The sequence below is a fragment of the Macrobrachium nipponense genome, chromosome 5, assembly GCF_015104395.2.
Source record: "Macrobrachium nipponense isolate FS-2020 chromosome 5, ASM1510439v2, whole genome shotgun sequence".
NCBI classification, from domain to species: Eukaryota; Metazoa; Arthropoda; class Malacostraca; order Decapoda; family Palaemonidae; genus Macrobrachium; species Macrobrachium nipponense.
In genome coordinates this window covers 13,710,493-13,731,441 of record NC_061107.1, presented here as the reverse complement: position 1 = coordinate 13,731,441, position 20,949 = coordinate 13,710,493, and the positions used below count along the sequence as shown (strand labels likewise).

At 35.3% G+C, this 20,949-nt stretch overlaps 1 protein-coding gene across 1 annotated transcript; it reads right to left on the bottom strand.

Annotated features, from left to right (window-relative positions):
* Positions 1 to 1,018: 1,018 nt before the first annotated feature.
* On the bottom strand, positions 1,019 to 20,785 carry LOC135215214 (uncharacterized). The gene is made up of 6 exons (XM_064249716.1): positions 20,689 to 20,785; positions 14,983 to 15,357; positions 11,758 to 11,888; positions 10,773 to 10,974; positions 10,039 to 10,224; positions 1,019 to 8,716 (listed from the first exon to the last, which is right to left on the bottom strand). The coding sequence occupies exons 1-6, from the start codon at positions 20,720 to 20,722 to the stop codon at positions 8,565 to 8,567; spliced, it is 1,080 nt and encodes a 359-aa protein (XP_064105786.1). The 5' UTR covers positions 20,723 to 20,785; the 3' UTR covers positions 1,019 to 8,564.
* Positions 20,786 to 20,949: the final 164 nt, after the last annotated feature.

The window sequence follows — 20,949 nt, the reverse complement described above, 5'->3', positions numbered from 1 at the left end:
CCATATAGGCAGTTTCAGTGTACGCCACACTAATTGCAACGTTGATCTCTTGCAGGAGTAATGATCTTGCAGTATGGAAACGTAATAAAACATTGCTTTTGGCTTCTCAAATTCTTATGAAAGGGTCTGGATCTTGGTTAACCAAACTCCCTGTTTCGTGGTTTCAAGCCCTCCGTATAGGAATGCGTTTCATTATTGCTATCAGAACGGTCTATTCATGTCTCGGTAGTTAACAGCTACTCTGTTCTCAAACGTCTCTCTACTTTTCTACTTTTCATGAAATTCTAAATAAACAAATCGTTTAAAATGCGGTATTTTCATCTCCTGGTCCTTTAAATATCTGGCTCCCCCAAGGAACATGGTAAAAACTGCAGTGGTATTTAATGAACACATCCTGATTCCCTGAACACCATTGGCTGTGACAAACCAGATGCTTGTTCTTGATACCCCAAAACTTCATGAAACAAAGTATGGAACTTCCCTTCAATTGAGGGTTTTAGTCAAAGTGTTCCAATTAAGAACAGTGCCTAAGCTAAAGTAAGATGTGTCTTAAGAATACACTTGTCATATTTGCACAGTCTTGAAGCATTGATCTGTTACATTTACCTCAAAATCAACTTCGCCATAGCCTATGCAGCTAGTGCAAAATTTAGTCAAGTACTGGTATCCAATTGGCATAGTATCTTTTGGAAAGACATGCTGATTTAAAGGTAATCATTAGAATTCATCTACCATATATTGCAAGAATTACTTTACCATCCAAAACATTAATTGGTGCAACAAATATGAGGTATTTCGTCTTCATTGTATGTGTACTGGTATCTTTCCATAATACACGATCTTTTTCTGTAGACTTTCTTTTTGACAATTAGCACTTTCGTACTTTTTTTTATACAGAGCAGCCTCTCACTTTCACCCATATGACTTATGATGTAATTTCCAACAGCAAAATGAAAGATCACTTCAGTAACTATAATGAAATCTTATAAAGGAAAGAATTAATACATCTCATTTTTTTCTATCACTATTTATTGCAGTAGCAAGCACTCAGAACTAAATCATAATTACACAATTTCTAAGGTTTTTTTTCCCATAACTTTTTATTGCTGTGAATTGGATTCTTCTAAGAAAAATTTACACATTGAAAGGAACCAAAGGGAGAATCACATGAAAACTGTAAATGTAATATTTGCTTGATTAAATTAGATAAATACATAATTATTTGTAAAGATGTTATTACTCTCTTTTTCACAGATGCGTCTGTTCCACGGATCTCTGAGAAGGATTCATGGCGGACAGGTAAGTACCAAATGTGTTTTAAATTGGTTTTCGTCTCATTTGCTAAATGTTAAGTGACATGTTTAGCCTAGGTAACAAATCCCCGTTTTCTATTGATGTCGGATGTATATTATTCACGGGTCTGATCCTATTTTTTGAAATGTTTAATTTTTATTTCAGAATCAGACATATGATGTGGTTAATGAGAATTGGGGGACGGTAAAAAGTTGGGAGGGACTATTATTTATACTTTGTAAATTTTGGTAACTGTAAATGATTGTTATTTTAATAATAAAAGGGACAAAATAACAAACAAAACTCAGTTAATTAGACAGGTACACTTTAAATTGAAGGTACGTGTTACACGTACCGTTAGTTAAAAGTGTGCCTGTTTAATTTACTAAATTTTGTTTGGTATTTTCAATATGACTTTAGGTAGTGAAGGCAAAGTAAAATTCTATATTTTACTGATAAGGAAAAAAACTAATGATATTTTACCGCGGAACATTTTAGATATATATATAAATATATATACTACAATAATATATATATATATATATATATATATATACACATACATATATATTTGTGTATACACATAAAAATGTATATCTATGTATGTATGTGTATAGTAGATACACACACATATATATACGTATATATATGTGTGTTTGTACGTCTGCCTATCAAATTTCGCATCAGAAATAAAACATGACACTGAAAGGAATAGTAAATATAAACATGTTTTTTTTATGCCAACAAACTTCAGTACAATGATAAACATGAAAACTGAAAAGTATAAAAAAAATAATGAGTGTTGAACTGCCAAAGAACTGGGCATTCGCACTGACCCTTAGCCAGCAACGTATTTTAATCAACATTTTTAACAAATGTCTACAACAAATACATCATATGATATGCACACTGTATTTAGGAAGACATAATACAGGAAGATACAATGCATTAAATTTACAAAATTCATCTTAAGAAAGTTATGAAATTTTCTTTACATTTGTCATCTGTCATCTTTCTGAAGAAAGCTCTTTGAGTGACCTTGAACGCTGTTGTGAACTGTTTTGCTTTTTTTATGTTTTAAAACAAGTGATTATCATAATATTATAATCTAAAGCTTGCTTGACAAAAGTATTGAATTTGCAGGGTATGCTGTTCATGCCCCAAGCAGATTTTCCTTTAAGATGAAAATAACTAAAATTATGTCACAAAAATCTAATGTACTAAATTCATTTTTCATCTAGAAAACTTGATAGTTTACTATATCGTTAAATTTCCGGCAAAATATATCTTATTCCAAATGAAATAAATTAGATTAAACTTAGGTTTAGACTTTGCAGTCACCAGACTTTCAATTTGTGTGCTCTCTTTACATTTAGGTAATGTAAATTTAGACATAACTTAAAGATAGATCAAGATTACTGAACGAGCATTCTTCTGGTCGAATGATGATTGTGATGACGATGTTTTCACTGTACAATGTTTCACTGTAACAACATGCACGTTCACTGTCGAGAGCCAGAAATTGTAGTCTTATTACAGATAAACAACGTCTATTTAGCTGTGACCAGAAAATTTAATAGTACAATAATAAATCTCGACTTACATCAGCTGATTTTGTTTTTGGAAATATGTTATGTATTTACAAAGCCCTTATTACAATGATAATTACACAAAATAATCATAACATCTTATATGTTAGAAAGTTTAATTTGCAGTTTCGTTAGTAGTGTTTATTTTTTTTCACTGTAATTACACTTGCTTTCCAGAACGTGGTTATTCACAATTGTTATGATTGAAAATATTAACGTGCTTGTCAGGTTAAATGTGTCATAATATCCAGATAAAAATAGTAATTGTAAGTCACTTGGCTGCTATATATGTTCAAAAGAATTGTGAAGGATTAATATTGATGAACATGACTGAATTCAGGAATGGTTCAGTAATGAACAACAATGAAATAAGTTCATGAAAAGGAAGACGGGAAGAAATTTAATCTCATAACAGGAACCAAATGAATTTGTCTAAATAATTCAGTCTAAATAATGTCAAACAACCTGGTTGTAGTTTCCAGAAGGTGAATAATTCTACAGCAAAAAAAAAAAACTAACAAAGACTAGAACGGGAGTGTGTACGAGTCCTTGTGCTCTATGATAATATCTGAACTGTCACAAATAGTTATATATACACAGGTGTTTTTAATCCTATTCACACTTAAGGGATTATCACAAGGTTGCGAAGCGGCACCTCATGGAATCATGGAAGACTTGTTTCACGGTTCTGTTTAGGCACTGCATTGAGGCTTAAAATTAGGACACTTTCTCTTTTTACTCTAAATATTTTGCGTTAAATATACGATAGATATGTGTATAATGTCTATACATATATATACTGTATATATAAATCTATAAAACTGGCGTAACAAGATGAAGTTAGACAGAATACTAACGATTATTTTTTTATGTATCTGAAAATCGCACTTACAGTGATGGAAGATTCAATTGGGAAGTTGTTTTAGAATTAAGTTACAACGAAATATATTTTTTTTTTACTCCATGACATTAAACACAGACACAGACACAAACCTCTCCCTTTTCAAATGATACAGGTATGATACAAGTTTCAATCGACACTAAGTAATGACTGCTGGCTTGACTGCCTGACACCATACTGGGGAGTGGTTTGTATCTTAATTCAGATGATAAACACACAAAAAAAGCTGTCAAATTCAACGTTCATAGACAAATCAAATACTGCGTTGACACTTCCTCCAGAGCAGTTTGAAGAAGGATCAAAATTTGCAGCGAAAATAAGACGTGGAGTAAAAAGTAAGTATCATATCAGACATACTTCACTTTTTACAGATAGGCACCAAATGTCTTAAACGTGTTAAAAAATAAAAACTAGGTTAAGACATGATTTGGCCTATCTGTAAGTAATTATAAACTAAGTGAATGCCAAGACTTTGCCTTGATTTGCTAACATGTTTCACTTAGCACTTTTCTAAGTTGATAGAAAGAAAATAGTTCTGCCTAAGCCAGTTAAAACATGTTTCACTGAAACTGAGTCCTTAAGAGACTCACACTAATGCTATCAACTGCCTTTTGCCTGTGTCCAAAAAGAACTCTTTCTTGTGGTTTGACAACACTCACAAATCTTGACACCATTTACAACACGATGAACACACAAAACAACTTAATAATGTTTATTTATTTTGCTTTTTTGTCAACAAGAGAACGCCTAACATGGAAACGGCTTTGTGGTCCCATGAAAAAGCCATTCATTTAACGCTTACTTTTCTATACAAGTAATTTTTTTTATTATTATTATTTATCAAACCTAAACTCAGCCTATTGCTACATTATCCTTTAATAAACAACATCGTCTTAACAGGCAACTGGTTTCCTATTCAACATACAATAAAATTTTGGATTTTAGACAGGATGCGTTTTATTTGCAAAGACACATATTGCATATAAAAAGATTATGCATTGGTACTAAACTGGATTGACTTTTCTCGTTATAATCAACTTTGGGCTAAATATGGGTATTAAATTACCCATCCCATATGTTTCATTATTTTTCTTTATTACTGACAATTCAATAAATTGCATGCAATCTTCCGTAATTAATCTTCAAATTCCATTATAGGATGGTTCTTTGGCAATGCCTATGTACAAGTTGCATGCTGATATATAAAGCGAGTGCTTTCATGCTTGCTTGTTTGTTCTAACGAAAACAAAAAACATTCGTGATTTTGAAGTCTGCCTTTGCTAAAACTATTAAGGCAAATCAGTTTTACTTTTGGTATCATGAATAATGACCGACATTGGAATATTATCCATAGGAGTATTATCCATGTTTCCTGGAATGTAAACAAAGATGTTGCTCTTCTTTTCATTTGAGCAAGGAATTGCAGCTACAAAATTAGGCTGCAAAATTAGCTAACCTGAACTTCGACACTCAAGTTTCATGGTATTTTGGATTGATAAAATCACGCCTCAGAATAAATTTTTTCTCCTCAAAATTGTTAGCTGTTGATTTCGTTCATTTCTGTAACTAAATTATACTATTTTTCTTTCCTATTCCCATCATATTTTCACGATAGCCCAAATAAACAAACTTATGTTTTCAGGTTATCCTTCGATAACTAATTCGCTTCGTCCATCCAGAATTTATTCTGTAATTCTTAATTTTACGAGAGCTCTCAAGCTAATCTCCACTTGCTAACTAATTTATGAATGGAACAGCTAATAATCAGTAAATTACTGGCTAAAGTTAAGTATGAAAACTCCTAGAGATTTTATCAAATATTGTTTTTCTAGCATATCATCTATTATTGCTATTTCATTCTTATGCTAATCATGCATCTCCTGGCGCTGTTTGTTTGTTTATTTATTTATTTTATTGCTCCAAGTCTTTCCTGAATTCCTGCTTGAAATCATTGATTCAAACTGACCCCGAAGTGATGCTACATCGGCTAAGATATCGGTAATTTCTTTCCTTTCCGAGGCAAATTCTTTCTTTGTTGCATATTTTATTGTTAGTTCTTAGCAGGTAAAAAGGCTAACCTCTAGTTTTATTTGTAGTCGAAAAAATGACACCCCAGTTTCTTATCGATTAACCGGTCAGCTTTAGCAATTTTAACTCCGACAGCTGAATAAGGGAAATGTAGACTCATTTATATATACAACAATACGAGTTTCTAATTGCTAAAATAAGTCAGTTATTGGACTAAAATATAAGTAGTCGATCGAAATTTGCCAGCTGACTGTCAAATGATTGATAATGCGCTACAGCTGATAATAATTACTTTTCCTTTTCAGTATTAATTTTCCTGAAGTGACGTAGGAGGTTTCATTTAAACAATGACACAGGGGGCACTTCAATAGTTGTACTTTAGCCAAGATACAAGTTCAGCTGGGGGGTTTAACTGGCGCCTTATGCCGTAGTCTGATTTCGAAAACGTCCTAGTGTCGACTCTTTGATTTTGAAAACGCTTAGTCTTTGATTTCGAAAACGTTGTAGTGTAGATTCTTTAATTTCGAACGCATTCTACCATAGAGTCTTCGATTTCGAAAGCGTTTTAGTGTAGAGTGGTTGATTTCGAAAACATTCTACCTTAGATTCTTCGATTTCGAAAACGTTTTAGCGTAGATTCTTTAATTTCGAAAACATTCTGCCTTAGAGTCTTCGATTTCGAAAACGTTTTAGCGTAGATTTTTTTTATTTCGAAAACATTTTACCATAGAGTCTTCGATTTCGAAAACGACTTAGTGTAGTGTCTCTGACTTCGAAAACTTTTTATCGTAGAGTCGTTGGATTCGAAAAAATTTTTTAGCGTAGTCTTTGATTTCGAAAACTTTCCGACGGACAGATAGGAACAGATAGGAGCATACGCTCTCTGTCCTAATTTGCCCACGATAGGAAAAGACACAATGCCGATACCTTTCAGATTAGCATCACACAATTAAGCTAGAAAAAAATGATATACGAGTGATATGACTTTTTTTCCTCCTGTCGATTTGTACTGAACCTTTAAATAAAGGACCCAATTTCTTTTTAATATTTTGGTGATATGTGCTAAGATATGCGTAGTCAAATGAAAACCCAATTATATTATTAATACATAATATAAACTGTGTGTACTAGGCTTTAGTGTGATTATTGCTTTCAATACTTTTGCGTTCTATTGCTTGATCTGCTTTGTAAATTTAATCTAAGTCGTGCAGAAAGTTCCTAACAAGTGCTTTTATTTCTATGACTAAAATTCATCTATATACTTCTATGTATTTACATTTCAGTCTGATTTGACGCTACTTCGTTAGCTCTTTAGCCTTTTCTGTTTAGTTTTTTCTTTTCTGTTTTGTTGGAGTTTATGCATTTTAGATTCTAGAGAGTTGGCGCTTTTTCTGTTTAGTGAGCTACGAGTGGCTTCTAATTCCAACTTTTTTTGAGTGACTTTTTTTTTCTTGTATCAGCTTTCCTTTCTTTACGTTATGCGTCCATTGCATTACAAAATAAATGTAATGTAATTCATCACTAAATTCTTTCATTTAGGGTTTCAGCCACTACGTAATATTTAAAAAAAATCACATTACATTTGAAGTTACTCAACGCTGCGTGTTAACTTCTTCTTATTTCAACATTACCTGGCTTAGGAACAAGTATTCATCCCCCGGTAATCAGTGCAAAAAAAAAAAGAATTAATCAATAACCAATAACATTCCCCCAAAAGAGGCCAGTCTCTCAGCTTCAGTATTAAGACCCTCTTTATTATTTTTTTTTCTCCCCCACACTTTTTGATAACTATTCAATCATTTAAATTATTCCTTCTTTCACTTCAGGCTGGGTCTGGATAGGCGCATTAGGTTGCCTTTGCCGTCGGCCTCCCTATTTGAAAAGAAATTAATATTTTCCAAACAGACTTGACAAAATCTTCTGTGAGGTCTAAAATTTGTCTGTTTAAGAGGACTGGGATGTTCTGTATCTTGCACTGAAGCTTTTATTAGCTCTGTTTATCTACTTATGGTTTTCCTGCTTTTATATGAGTATTTGCTTTGTTTTCTGTTCAGTTAATTATTTATACCTGTGATAGATTTCATTTTTTTTTTACTTGAGACTGTTATTTACACCTATTCCATTGGGAGTTTTTATTATTTTATTCTGTATTTGTTTATCTATTATAGCCATGACATTTTCTTTTAATTATACTTTTTTTTATTTTTTCTGCTTTTCTGTGGTATAATAATCATTATTGAAGTTTGAGTCATAAAACTAATACTGTTCTGTGTACTTTATCGTATTTATGTTCTTTTTTAAATTAATTTCTTACATAGCAATCAGTTTCTTTATTTACCCATTTCGTAAGTTCTTAAGAACAGATGCTCAGGCAACTGAGAATTATTCGAATTAAATTATCGTTTATCCACACACTTCTAGCGCAATTGCTTCTTTTACGTATATGATCTTCTAAATATCCCAAAAATGGAGCCTGAATATTGAATATGAACCGCAGCTTTTTCCTGATTTTTTTATGCGCTATTTAAGCTGACAATTTTTTTTTTTCTCAATCAGATTTCCAAGTTCTGGCATCCGGCTATTTAAGCTGACATTTTTTTTTCTTAAGTAGATTTCCAAGTCCTGCCATCCCGACCCTTTGCAAAAAAACGAAAGAAAAATATCTCCAAAGAGATACAACGACTCAACTTTGAATCGAACTTCCCCAAAATTCAAAATAATAATAATAAGTTACAGCTGTAGTTACTTGCACTTCATGCCATCGTGTCGTACTGGACTTTCTTGATCTTGAAGTACCTGAAGATGCCGTAAACGATCACGGTGAGCAAGGTAGAACCTGCCAGTGTGGCACCGACTGTCACTGGCACCATCTCGTCGCGGTGGACACGGTGAATGCAGTGCTTAGCTGTGGGAGATTATTATAATTCCTATATAATTATCTCTATATTATATATATATATATATATATATATATATATATATATATATATATATATATATGTGTGTGTGTGTGTGTGTGTGTGTGTGTGTGTGTGTGTGTGTGTGTGTGTAGTATATATAGATATAGTATGTAAACATTTATTAATGATTTTTTTCATGCTATGTAGTAAGATATTTACCTTTCATGTTTCCATTCATCTCTCTCTCTCTCTCTCTAGCTTGTAGGTTAAGCCTAAAACAATCCTAGGCCTAAGGCTCAGAGAGAGGTTGCTTATTTCCTTCAAGTTGAGGGTGAGTGGAAGTTCTAGTCAAGTCTTGGATTGGTTAAAGTGACCTTATGTCATTTTCAAAAGGTGGCATTTCCTTAAGGATCAATATTTACTAGATATGGCGGTTGTCTTGTATCAAAGCTAAGGAATGTAGGGTTAATCTACAAGCTTTTACCTCCAAAGCTAAGGAATTTAGGCTTAATCTACAAGCTTCTTATACACACAAAGCTAAGAAATCTAGACTTAACCAACAAGCAACCTATAAGTTTATTTTACCTACGAAGCTAAGGTATTGGTTCATTACTGAGAACTTTTAACCTACAGGGTTTTCTACCTACAAAGCTAAGGAGTTTATGCTTAATCTACATGCTTCTTCTACCTACAAAGCTGAGGAATTTAGTTATACCTACAAGCTTCTTATGCTTACAAAGCTAAGGAATCTAGACTTAACTACAAGCAATCTAAAAGTTTCTCATACATATGAAACTAAGGAATTGGTTCATTACTAAGAACTTTTAACCTACAAGCTTCTACCTGCAAAGCTAAGGAATTTATGCTTAACTTACAAGGTTCTTCTGCCTGCAAAGCTAAGGAATTTAGGCTTATCCCAGAAGCTTCTTCTACCTACAAAGCTAAGGAATTTAGGCTTAACTTACAAGCTTCTTCTGCCTACAAAAGCTAAGGAATTCAGGCTTAACCCACAGGCCTCTTTTACCTACAAAGCTAGGGAAACTTTTAACCTACAACTTCTTCTACTGACAAAGCTAAGGAATTTAGGCTTAGCCCACAAGCCTCTTTTACCTACAAAACTATGGAATTTAGGCTTAACCTAAAGGCTTCTTCTACCTACAAAGCGGAGGAATTTAGGCTTAACCTACAGGCTTCTACCTACAAAGCAAGGAATTTAGGCTTAACCTACAGGCTTCTTCTATCTACAAAGTTAAGGAATTTAGGCTCAACCCACAAGGTTCTTCTACCTACAAAGTTAAAGAATTGTTTCACTTCTTAATTAACTTACGTCTCCTGAAGAAAGCTTCGTCGCAGAAAGCCTGCACTCGGACCTCGTCAAAGTGCAGTGTTGCCGTGTTGTTGTTGATGTCCAAGAGGCTGATGTCGTGGAGAAGTAGACACCGGAAGGAGTATTCGTTGTTTGTCTGCCAGAACTTGCGGCCATCTTTGCTTGCCACCGTGATGGTTGAAGAGCCTAGAGACCGTACGTTGGAGTGGGTGTAAGATGAATGGAATAGGGTTATTAGTGCTGGTGGAGAGGAGGGAATGCTTTCAAAGTTGGGGGAAAGGACAAGAAAGAATGAGGGATGATATAGAGGCCAAGGTGTAAGGCTTGAAAGAAGGAAAATCAAGGAGTATGAGAAAATGTGAGCATTTGTAACAAGAAAGAGAGACTGAATAAGCTATGAAGAAGTTGCTGTGATGTAACCCAAACCTAGAGTAATGTCCAAACATATAGATTCTCCATGTCTGGAAGTTTGGGAGTTGCTGTCAGAGTGAACTATTGATTCGTTACTTGTTCACTAGCATTTTTTTAGAGGCTAACCTTCTGTAGTACAGACTGTAATCAGCATCAATATGCGTTATATCATACTTGACCCATCCTGTTATGAAGTTAACAGATTCAGTCATACTAACGTTGAGTTGAAATAACGTATTATTCATCTGGATTCTAGAAGATAGTTTACTCCCTAACATTACAGTCCTGATAAAAACGGTATTACTATAGACAATCTGACTCACCAGCGCTGTCAGGAAACATGGAGGCAGACAGGTCGTAAGTCAGACTGAACCGCGACACAAACCAGGAATCAGTGAGGTCGTCTAGGCCGAAACGGAGCGTCAGGATGATGGAGGACCATTTGACGCTCACTTCTGAGACCTGTCCCACCCTGTCGCAGCTCCCGTAGACTTCTGAATCATCTTCTGGGGAGACCACTTTTTTCTGGCAATGGAGCGCTCTGTTACCATTATACTTTTATGGGTTTTGTTGTTATTAAGGTTCTTTATGCCTCTGTATTTAAATCGTTGTTGCTGCCTGGTTGTACTGCTCTAGTATATTACCTATACAGGGTGTGCATAAAGTCCCAGTACCATTACAAGTATTTATTACTCAGAATGATACTGGGACTTTATGGACACCCTGTAGTCAGTTATTTATTTTATTGACAAAATATACAACTATTAGTACAAATTTGTCCACAAAGAGACAATACATTATATACAAAGTAGACAGTGATCTCTTTTGTTCTTGCAAGTACTACATGAACTACAAAGAAAAATACAACATCAAGTACAAATAACATAAGCCTATAAGATTACAAAAAACGAAAAAGGAACTTACTATTGAGAAAAACAATATACAAAGGCTTTTTATATAAATTTGAGTGACGGTGATGAGTAAATCTACAGCTCACAATATAGTTAAGTTCTCAACACTACCTCCCCATTGCACAGCTAAAGTTATAGGCAGTTCTAAATTAGATTTCTTTAATGTGATTCTAATAAAGATAGATATATGAACAGACTCCATCTTTAAAATCCCTTGGTCTATCCAGGCAACCAACATGCTGTTCGAAAAACTAAATCCTGAACATTATCCAGATACATGTCACATCATGACTTGAATGATAGAATCGCTTTTAAATTTACTGTTGCGTCATTCACAACGAAAACAATTTCCAGTTATCTATTTTATAGAGAGACAACACTTCAGAACATCACTCACTTGGTAAGTTCCTTTGGTGTCAGGGTAGTAGATTGTGGCCTGACATTTGAAGTACGCCATTACACACGCGGTGCCCTCATCATCGTCAACGATGTAGGTCCCGTCATCTCGAGTGCGGCCATTACCACTTGCTAGGGAAACAAATATCGCCTTTATATCTTTTCTCCGTGATTCTTCACGGCACAAGTGAAGGAGGAACACAAGTCAAAGGCGCTCGTATTTTGTACCAGCTGTAATGGTACCATATTACCAAGGAACTTTCCACATTTATGAGTATAAATGCACGAATAAAATTTTAAATTGCAAATGAAAGTTCAAATTCTGACTACAATTCACTCATATCTCATTTTTCTCTGGTCATATAAACTGGGATAAATTAAGATATAACCTCACAAAGAATCTTTTGAACTAATAAACGTAATGTCTGTTGCTAAGTGACTCAATTATTGCTCATTCATGGAGTCTTTCTTTTCATACTGGGTATTATAGATAGAAAGCAATGTGGCTGTAGTGGCAGCATACTAAAAAAAAAAAAACTAAAATAGCAGTTGAACAGAAATTGTTTATATTGAAATTCACTTTTCAAATAAATGTGGTTCAGAGAAAGATTTAAGGAGGTATCGTGTGGGAAATTTGGCAACTCCTCCGAGTCTATGGACTCTAAATATTCGAATTAGGAATATTTACAGTCCACAGACTCGGAGGAGTTGCCAAATTTCACCCAAGATACCTCCTTAAATCTTTCTCTAAACCACATTTATTTGAAAAGGGAATTTCAATATAAACAATTTCTGTTCAACTGCTATTTTAGAGGTTTTTTTCAGTATGCTGCCACTACAGCCACATTGCTTTCTATCTATAATATCCAGTATGAGAAGAAAGACTCCATGAGTGAGCAATAATTGAGTCACTTAGCAACAGACATTACGTTTAATAGTGCAAAAGATTCTTTGTGAGGTTATATCTTAATTTATCCCAGTTTATATGAGCAGAGAAAAATGAGATATGAGTGAATTGTAGTCAGAATTTGAACTTTCATTTGCAATTTAAATTTTTATTCGTGCATTTATACTCATAAATGTGGAAAGTTACTCGGTAAAAGACAGCGTAAGCCCAGTTGAGATGGTCATTAAAGGAGCATTCATGAAACATGCCAAGCCTCCCAAAGTTAGCTGAGGAGATGTAGCTACGTTGACTGATATCATTACCAACTTCAGCAATTTTCAGAGATGGGCAAGGAACATGTTTGAACTAATGGATTTCAAATATTCAGTAATCAGCATGAGCTAAAGACCACAGGAAAGCAGACATACAGAAAAGGCAGAGGCTGGTGACTAGTACAGTGATGGCCATCACAGGGTTTCTAACCCCATATTTTTGTGATGTATAAGCAAACTATTACTGCTTTGCACTACACGAATCAATCCTTAAAGTGAAAACAACAATTTTCTCGTAGAAACACAAGTGAAGACAACAACAACGATAATCTTCTTTATAAAAGATCAGTATAAAGAAATTTAAGGCAACCCACAAAAAAGTGAAGACGAAGACTGCAGAACTGTGATATAAGGGCAGCAAAGCAGCGTTGCCATAATACCACTTGTCCAATCACAGTCCAGCAATAGCATTGATGTTAAAGAACTGATAAAACTCCCTTGGAACCTTGTAACATTTCCTTTCCCTGGCAGATAGATGTGTAACCCAGTCAGGTAGACCTTGGATATTTCATTGCCCAAACAAGGATGTTCATGATGTTCCCCCCACCCCCACAACCCCCGCCCCCTTGTGAATAAGAGTACGCTTCTTAAGAAAAATGTAAAAGCCTATTTCCACTTGATTTTGACTCCCTATGACATGGTTCCACAAAATATAAGTTCTTTGCCTGTCACTTAATTGTACCATGGCAGGTGAAGTCACAGGAATGGAGAAATATGTAATGCCAAACGATTCAAACAGGAAGAATTTTATTGGCAAGGGAAATCCTACTTTACATTAAGAATAAAGTTGTTTTCACAGTGGTAAGTGATGGAAGTTCAAATTCTATGAAAGAAGATGCAAGAGAGGAATATTGTCAAGAGAGAAATGGCACAGAAATTAGCCTCTTCTGTGACTGCGCATAAGAACACAGCTAAGGAAATTAATGTGAGGTGATTCAAGCCATAATGAGATACAGATGTGACAGCGGTGAGGAAAATCGTGATCATCCGTACTTTAAGCAAGACAGAAGGGTGGAAGTAACATGAGACTGTTGTGAAGCTGTGCTCCGGACTTCTGAGTTTAGAATGTCACCTATAGAATGTCACCTATTTGGAAATTTTGGATTCTCTTCCCTTCTGTTTACATATATATATATATATATATATATATATATATATATATATATATATATATATATATATATATGTATATATATATATATATATATATATATATATTATATATATATGTATATATATACATATACATATATAGAGATGGTTATTGATCATTAGTGTGAAACCAAACTATCTGAAAACTATCATTAATATAATTAAGATCAGAAAATAATGTTTTAAACCTTTAGCCAATGACAAGCAATTTACCTAGCTAAAAATATATGGATTTTCCTGTAATGAACAAGCCATGTGACACACGTGTAATAAGAGTGGCCTCTGTTATAGTGCTGATGAAGACATCTCGAGTATAATCAACTTTCATAATGAACTGATGAAATGAAAATGTGTATTTATATAGATACGAAACCATAAAAAATGCACGATAAACATCTTTTAAAACAAGAAAGTACTTACTGTCTTCATTAAGACAACTCTAAATACACTTACAGGGTAATCACGAAAATGCAAGTTTATAGCTTAGCAAGAGATGTTGTGAAGCTAAGATGGACTCTGCAGTTCATGCAAGAGTTACTCCAGTTTCTTAATGAATAATGCAAAAAGTACAAGTTTCTAGAGGAAACAGTGGATATGTACAGACAACTGACATAAACTGGTCCTTTAAATGAAGACAGATCAATAGGTAGTTTCATTTGGATACTGTTTACTTCATGAAATAACAATATAACAATACTACAAACTTTGATCAGAAGTCCCCTTATACACTATTATGCATCAGAAATGTTTTAGTTGGGTAATTGCTTGGAAACCTAGATTTGAATCAGACTGCTGCTTTCCAGTTTTACTCATGGACCATGTTTTGTTTCAAAAAACAATATCAAAGCACACTTACTTTGCAAAGCAGCCGCAACTGGCATCCCGACTCCAAACTCGTCCTCTACGTCACCATCGTCAGTTAGATTGGCGCCGCCCCCTGGCTTCGCTTTCTTCACTTTCTTCCACAAGATGGTGGAAGTGGGCAAGACGGTGACTTCGAAGGTATCATTGTCTTGGTAGTAATCGGTGTGAATTTTGTCATTGTGGTATTGTTTTGCTGTTTTGTCGTGAGTATTTGTTTCGAAGTTGATTTTATCACTGAGGTGGGTCTGGCTGGTATAGAGTTTGATTTGAGGGAAGTCTGTTATGGAAGAGAGGGACAGACTCAGCTCTGCTACCGGAGACGCCTCTCCTGAGGTTGTGGCGACGGCAGCATTGGTTGTTATCACGCCTGTTGGGGAAAGTGGGGTTTCAGAAGATTTACAAAGTGAACGAGATACAGAGCTGCTGTGACATTTAGGGTGCCCCCACGCTATAGTAAAACCCGTCTTAATATTGTTTATCTACAGGATCAATCCGCCCACCACCCCAAACCTGTTATCAATACTCCCGAGGAGCAATCCGTCCATTAAGGGTTAAACACACGCCGCACACAGGTTGAATACAAGTCAATAATTCACTGACCGTGCTGACCAGAGCTTCATACGATCATCCAGTATTTGCCAAAGGTTCGTTCACTGCTTGGTCGTTGACTTGTTTCTAACTTGTTTTGTGATATGTATGTGATAAGTTGTTGATGTGTGTTTATGACATGTTTTACTGTAGTATTGATGCACCCTCAGGCATATGTGTAAATGATTTAATGAAATGTGATATATATTGCAAGGGGATATTCGGTTTTTTTCACGCACATTCAACAGCAAAAGCCAACCAGATCGTATTCGCGACAAAATGGGACCTTAACCCTACATTGCATTTATTTGCATCTAAAAAATTAAGCTTCTCAATATTGGAGATTTAGCTTCCGGGCATAATGTATATAACCCAAGAACGAAATAGTATATACATATCACGTTAATGCAGCTATAACGTCTGCAAAACGTCAAACGTACGTTATTCATTAGACATTTGAAAATGCAATATACACAAAAGCCTTTGGATCAAGTATGCAGTATGTCTGGGATGATTCACTTCAGTTTCGTAACGTAATAAAAAAAGTAAATAAATATGTGTCATAGCTCAGCAAAAATGCTATGAAACCGTGCTTCAAACTTCCCATTAATTATTTAACCATGTACCTAAGTTATTTGCGGTTTATTAAGACACTGAAGTGCAACTAATATTTGCTACTGCTTCTTGTACATTTGTGAATGTCGTTTTCAACGACTTTCAAACTCTTACTCCTGGAGAAAGCCTATTCTCCCAGATATGCTGATCTTAGGCTCTTCTTGTTGCTCAAATTCCACGACTCTGCACCCCCTGATCACCAGCGTACACATACCTTGAATGCTTAATCGATGACAAAATATCCGTATACAGAAAATTTCCATAGTTTTATACCTACATAAAGTGCTCATCAGTAATAGGGTAAATAACCGAGCGGCGACATAGCGGCCACCGATACCGGAATGTGGCCACCTTCCCGAAAAAGTATTTGAGCATCAAATTACGAAATAATGGTATAAGTCAAGCGCTTTTCGGGAAGTGGCCGCATTCCGAGAGAGGTGACCGCTATGTCGCCGCTCGGTCATTTATCCTAAGTCAGACCCACCCCAGACGAACTACACCAGTCACCTCTATCTTTCCCGTACCCTTGCACTTCCTGGATATTAAGGTCCTTCAGTCTATCCAGTCTTTTCTTAAATCTTACGTGTGGCATAAATGAGTCTTGAAAAAAATGCTTGTGAGAGAATCAGTACAAAGGCAATATGGAGGGTGTTAAAGATGCTTGGTATAATGGGCCATTTGTTAAGAAATACTAAAAGTTTTCTATGACTGAAGTAAAATGTATACTAGCATTTGAAGACGGAGGGGTGAATGGTTTCGACCAACACTGGCTTTTTAGTACCATGATGAATGGAGTCATACCAAATGGTGTTTTACTAGCATTTGCAGACGGAAAATTGAATGGTTTCGACCAACACTGGCTTTTTAGTACCATGATGAATGAAGCCATACCAGAGGTTAAGAGAAAGCTCAAGGAAAGAAGCGCAAATTAGCTGAAGTTTGAAAATGATACAGTACTGATTGAGGATGGTGAGAAGTAACTGCAGGAACCAATCAAGGAACAATTTATAAGTGCTATCAATAAGAGAAAGGTGATAGAAAATGTAAGAAACAGCCAGGTTTATGAGGGTAAATTGAAACCAGGGAAATAAACCAGTGAATCTTGGTGTATGTGGCGGAACCGAAGAAGGTATATAAGTGGTTCATTCGTATAGTTACTTAAGAGTAAATACAATCGTTGATGGAAGGACGAGCTAAGAGGTGAGTCATAAAATGAGTAAAGTGAGGAAGGCAGCAGAGTGTACACAAAAGACAGGGAAGAGAAGTGGAGAGTACCTATGGAATCAAAGCCATAATGCATGAAGGGATTGTTGTACTATCTCCCCTATATGGAAGTGAGGTGTGGGTGTTGAATGCAAAAGAAAGAAAAGTGGTTGAAGCCGTTTTGAGTTGTGTGTGCAACATATGTGGCACAAGAAGAACTGAACGTGGGATAGCTCGGGTGATGCATAGAAATGGCAAAAAGGTTAGCTTGAGTTAAAGGATGAATTGCAGTTTCGTGATATGGTCTAGTCATGTGGAAGGAATGGAGGACGATGGGTTGGCGAATAATCTAAAATTCAGAAGCGTTAAAATGGAGGATGGGGAGGAAATCCTAGAAAGAGGAAGAGGTGTTGGAATCAAAGACTCATAATAGCCAAGAAGCATGAGAATGTTTGCATGACAAAATAAATGGCACATTTAGTATGGAGGTTTCGACATTTTTCTGGTGAGCACTACTGTAAGTGTATAAAACAGCTAATGTGGAAGTATTTTGTAAATAGGTTTCATGAAAGATTTAGCAACTAAAGTTTAAATGTTTATAGGAAAAATACACACATACATACGTACATATACACACGAGCAATATATATATGTATATATATATATATATATATATATATATATATATATATATATCTAATGTATGTATATGCAGAAGCTAGGTACTGTCGTACCTCTAAGTAAATGGGGATACAATCCACAATGATGTAAAATCCTTCTGTAGTTTTATTAAATATATATTTCTGTATAGGAACTTAAAGCTTTCGACCATCAGCTGTGGGTTTTACATCATTATGGATTGTATCCCCATATATATATATATATATATATATAATATATATATATCCATATATATATATATATATATAATATATATAAACAAGAATATCACACTAAGCGTGAAAGACCCCAGTACAAACAATAAATGAACATAAGCTACTTTGGGACAAGGTCAATACTGTTTAAATTTATGAATTTCTGAAAAAAAGAAGTATTAAAAATGCCCTTGTGCAATTTTTTCAACCGAACATAAGTAAACCACATTTATATGAATTTTATTGACAAATGGATGTATTAGATCATTTTGCATGGAACGTAACATCTCCTCATCTTAAGATCTCTAGGGAATTTTGGCCTAACTTTCACATTGAAACCAGGTCAAACAAGTTCGCCTGCATTTTCTTAATCGTTTCCTGGCCCCCTGTAGGGTGCCCCCACGATACCCCCATACCCCCATCGCTAGACTTTGAAAAACATCGATTACGGGTAATCGATTTAGGCATTATTTTCCAAGGTTCCGTGTCCAAAATTAGTGTCAGTTTTCAAACTGGTACTAAAAGTGTTGAGAGACCAACTTTACTCAAATATTCTGTAATCGATGACTGGGGTAGTGGCCTCGCCTCCTCAGTCAGTATTGATAATGGTGCCAACTAATACCCAATATATATATATAATATATATATCATATATATATATAGGGTGTCCATAAAGTCCCAGTACCATTCTGGGCAATAAATACTTATAATGGTACTGGGACTTTATGGACACCCTATATATATATATATATATATATATATATATATATATATATATATATATATATATATATATATATATATATATATATATATATATATAGTCTACAGTCTTAAAGATGAATTTCCATATACCGAGACGTTCATCCCTGTACCCCTTATAAGTAAGTATGAAGACTTCTTGATTAAGAAATGCTTTTTGAAGGATTGATTAAAAAAGAAAATAGCCACTACATGCAACCAGCAAAACCCAATCACATTTCAAGGCAGACAGATGTAACGATCTGAAAACTCACATTAAATTACGTTTATGGAAAAACATAGAAAGCGAATGTAGCCAGCGCTCCCCAGTGACTGCACGCCCAAGTTCTCGAAATATTTCTCGTGCCATTTCATTAAATAAATTAATAGCTCCGTGTAGTTATTCGGTGACGTAATTAAGTGCTTTTCTTGCCCTTGACAGAATGACCTGGTTCACTTGGTGGGGGAAATCATTGATTTTCCCTCCGGAATATATCTTGCTGGAATTATTGACATGCTGTGCCCTGCAGCGTTAGTGGCCCTGATGGTGAAGGCTGAGTGGAATGCGATTCGTTGGTAGATTCATTATTTTTCTCTAACGTGTTTTATTATCATTAGGAGTAATCGTTAAGGATACTATATACATACTGCACATTCAAGCTTCAGGGCATAACTGAGTGAATTGTTTATTCCACTCTTGGTTTGAATAATGGCCATTGATTCTAACAAGTTACAAGTTATCATAAGTGATTTTTTTACTTATATCATGAGGGAATTGTGATAAAGTTAAATTTAGCTAAGATCAGAGCTTCATCTCTTGTTTACTCATTCGCTTTTTTGTCCTTTAACTTCGTTTAGTTGTGATTTAAGCACAAACTGTTTAATTATTTTCGAAAAAAAATTAAAATGCAGACAAAATGTTAAGTTCGTAATATCATGTTTTTTTAGAGATTTTTTTTCACTAGTTTCGTGGGCACATAAAACACTTGGAATTCGTATTCACAAATTAAGACAAAAATGAAATAAATGAATAAATAAGATAAACAATTCAGCATTCATGAAGATGCTGCTGTGAAATAAGCTTCATAAAACTAGCCAAAATCATCCCTGATACAGAAACAGTGAGACTAAATCCTAGATAATGTTTCTTTATTAATGTCAGGGATTGGTTAGTTACGAGATGCCTTGCGAGTACATTTGCTTTAATTTCCAGCCAAAAACAGTTATTTTTTCAAGTCTGATGAGACTTTTGGTCACGTCTTCTGTGATTTGTGTCACGCTAGAAAATAGCCGGTGAGTAAACCAATTGTAGGCGTACGTATCCTTCTCAAAATTAGGCTTTCGTAGCAAACTGAGGCCCTCTTTTCCATAGGAAGCGTCCGTCACTGGAAATTAGGCCGATACACCATATGAGAGACCTTTCATACAGTAATAAATGACCATTTGACACATTCGAGGGGAAAAAACTTTCAACCAAGCAGTCCCAAACAAAAACAAACAACAAAAATGCATTATTGCCTTCCTTCAAGGCTCATCACTCAGTTTTACGCAGCCAAAACTTGCGGGCGAAACCCTCCCACTTTAGAGTGGATATCTGTCGCGCCAATCCTGACGAGTTACGTTGTTGAAAAGACACTCGGAACACCACGTAACACGAGAACAGAAAAACGACTTACCGAAGGAGAGGAACGCCTGCAACCACGCCGCCATCTTTCTTTTCAGCTGGCCTCCAGGGAGAGGTGGTGAGATGAGGATGGAGGGAAGAGAGGTACTAAGGGGTGGGGAGTGGGGGAGGAAAGAGAGAAAGAGAGGAAAGAGAGAGAGCGCGCTAGAGAAAGAGAGAGAGAGCTCTCCGCACGCGCACACGTGCTATCTATCTTGACATTGATTTTACAACGCTGCCTGTTTCCGTAGTGCATATACGACTTGTCCCAGAC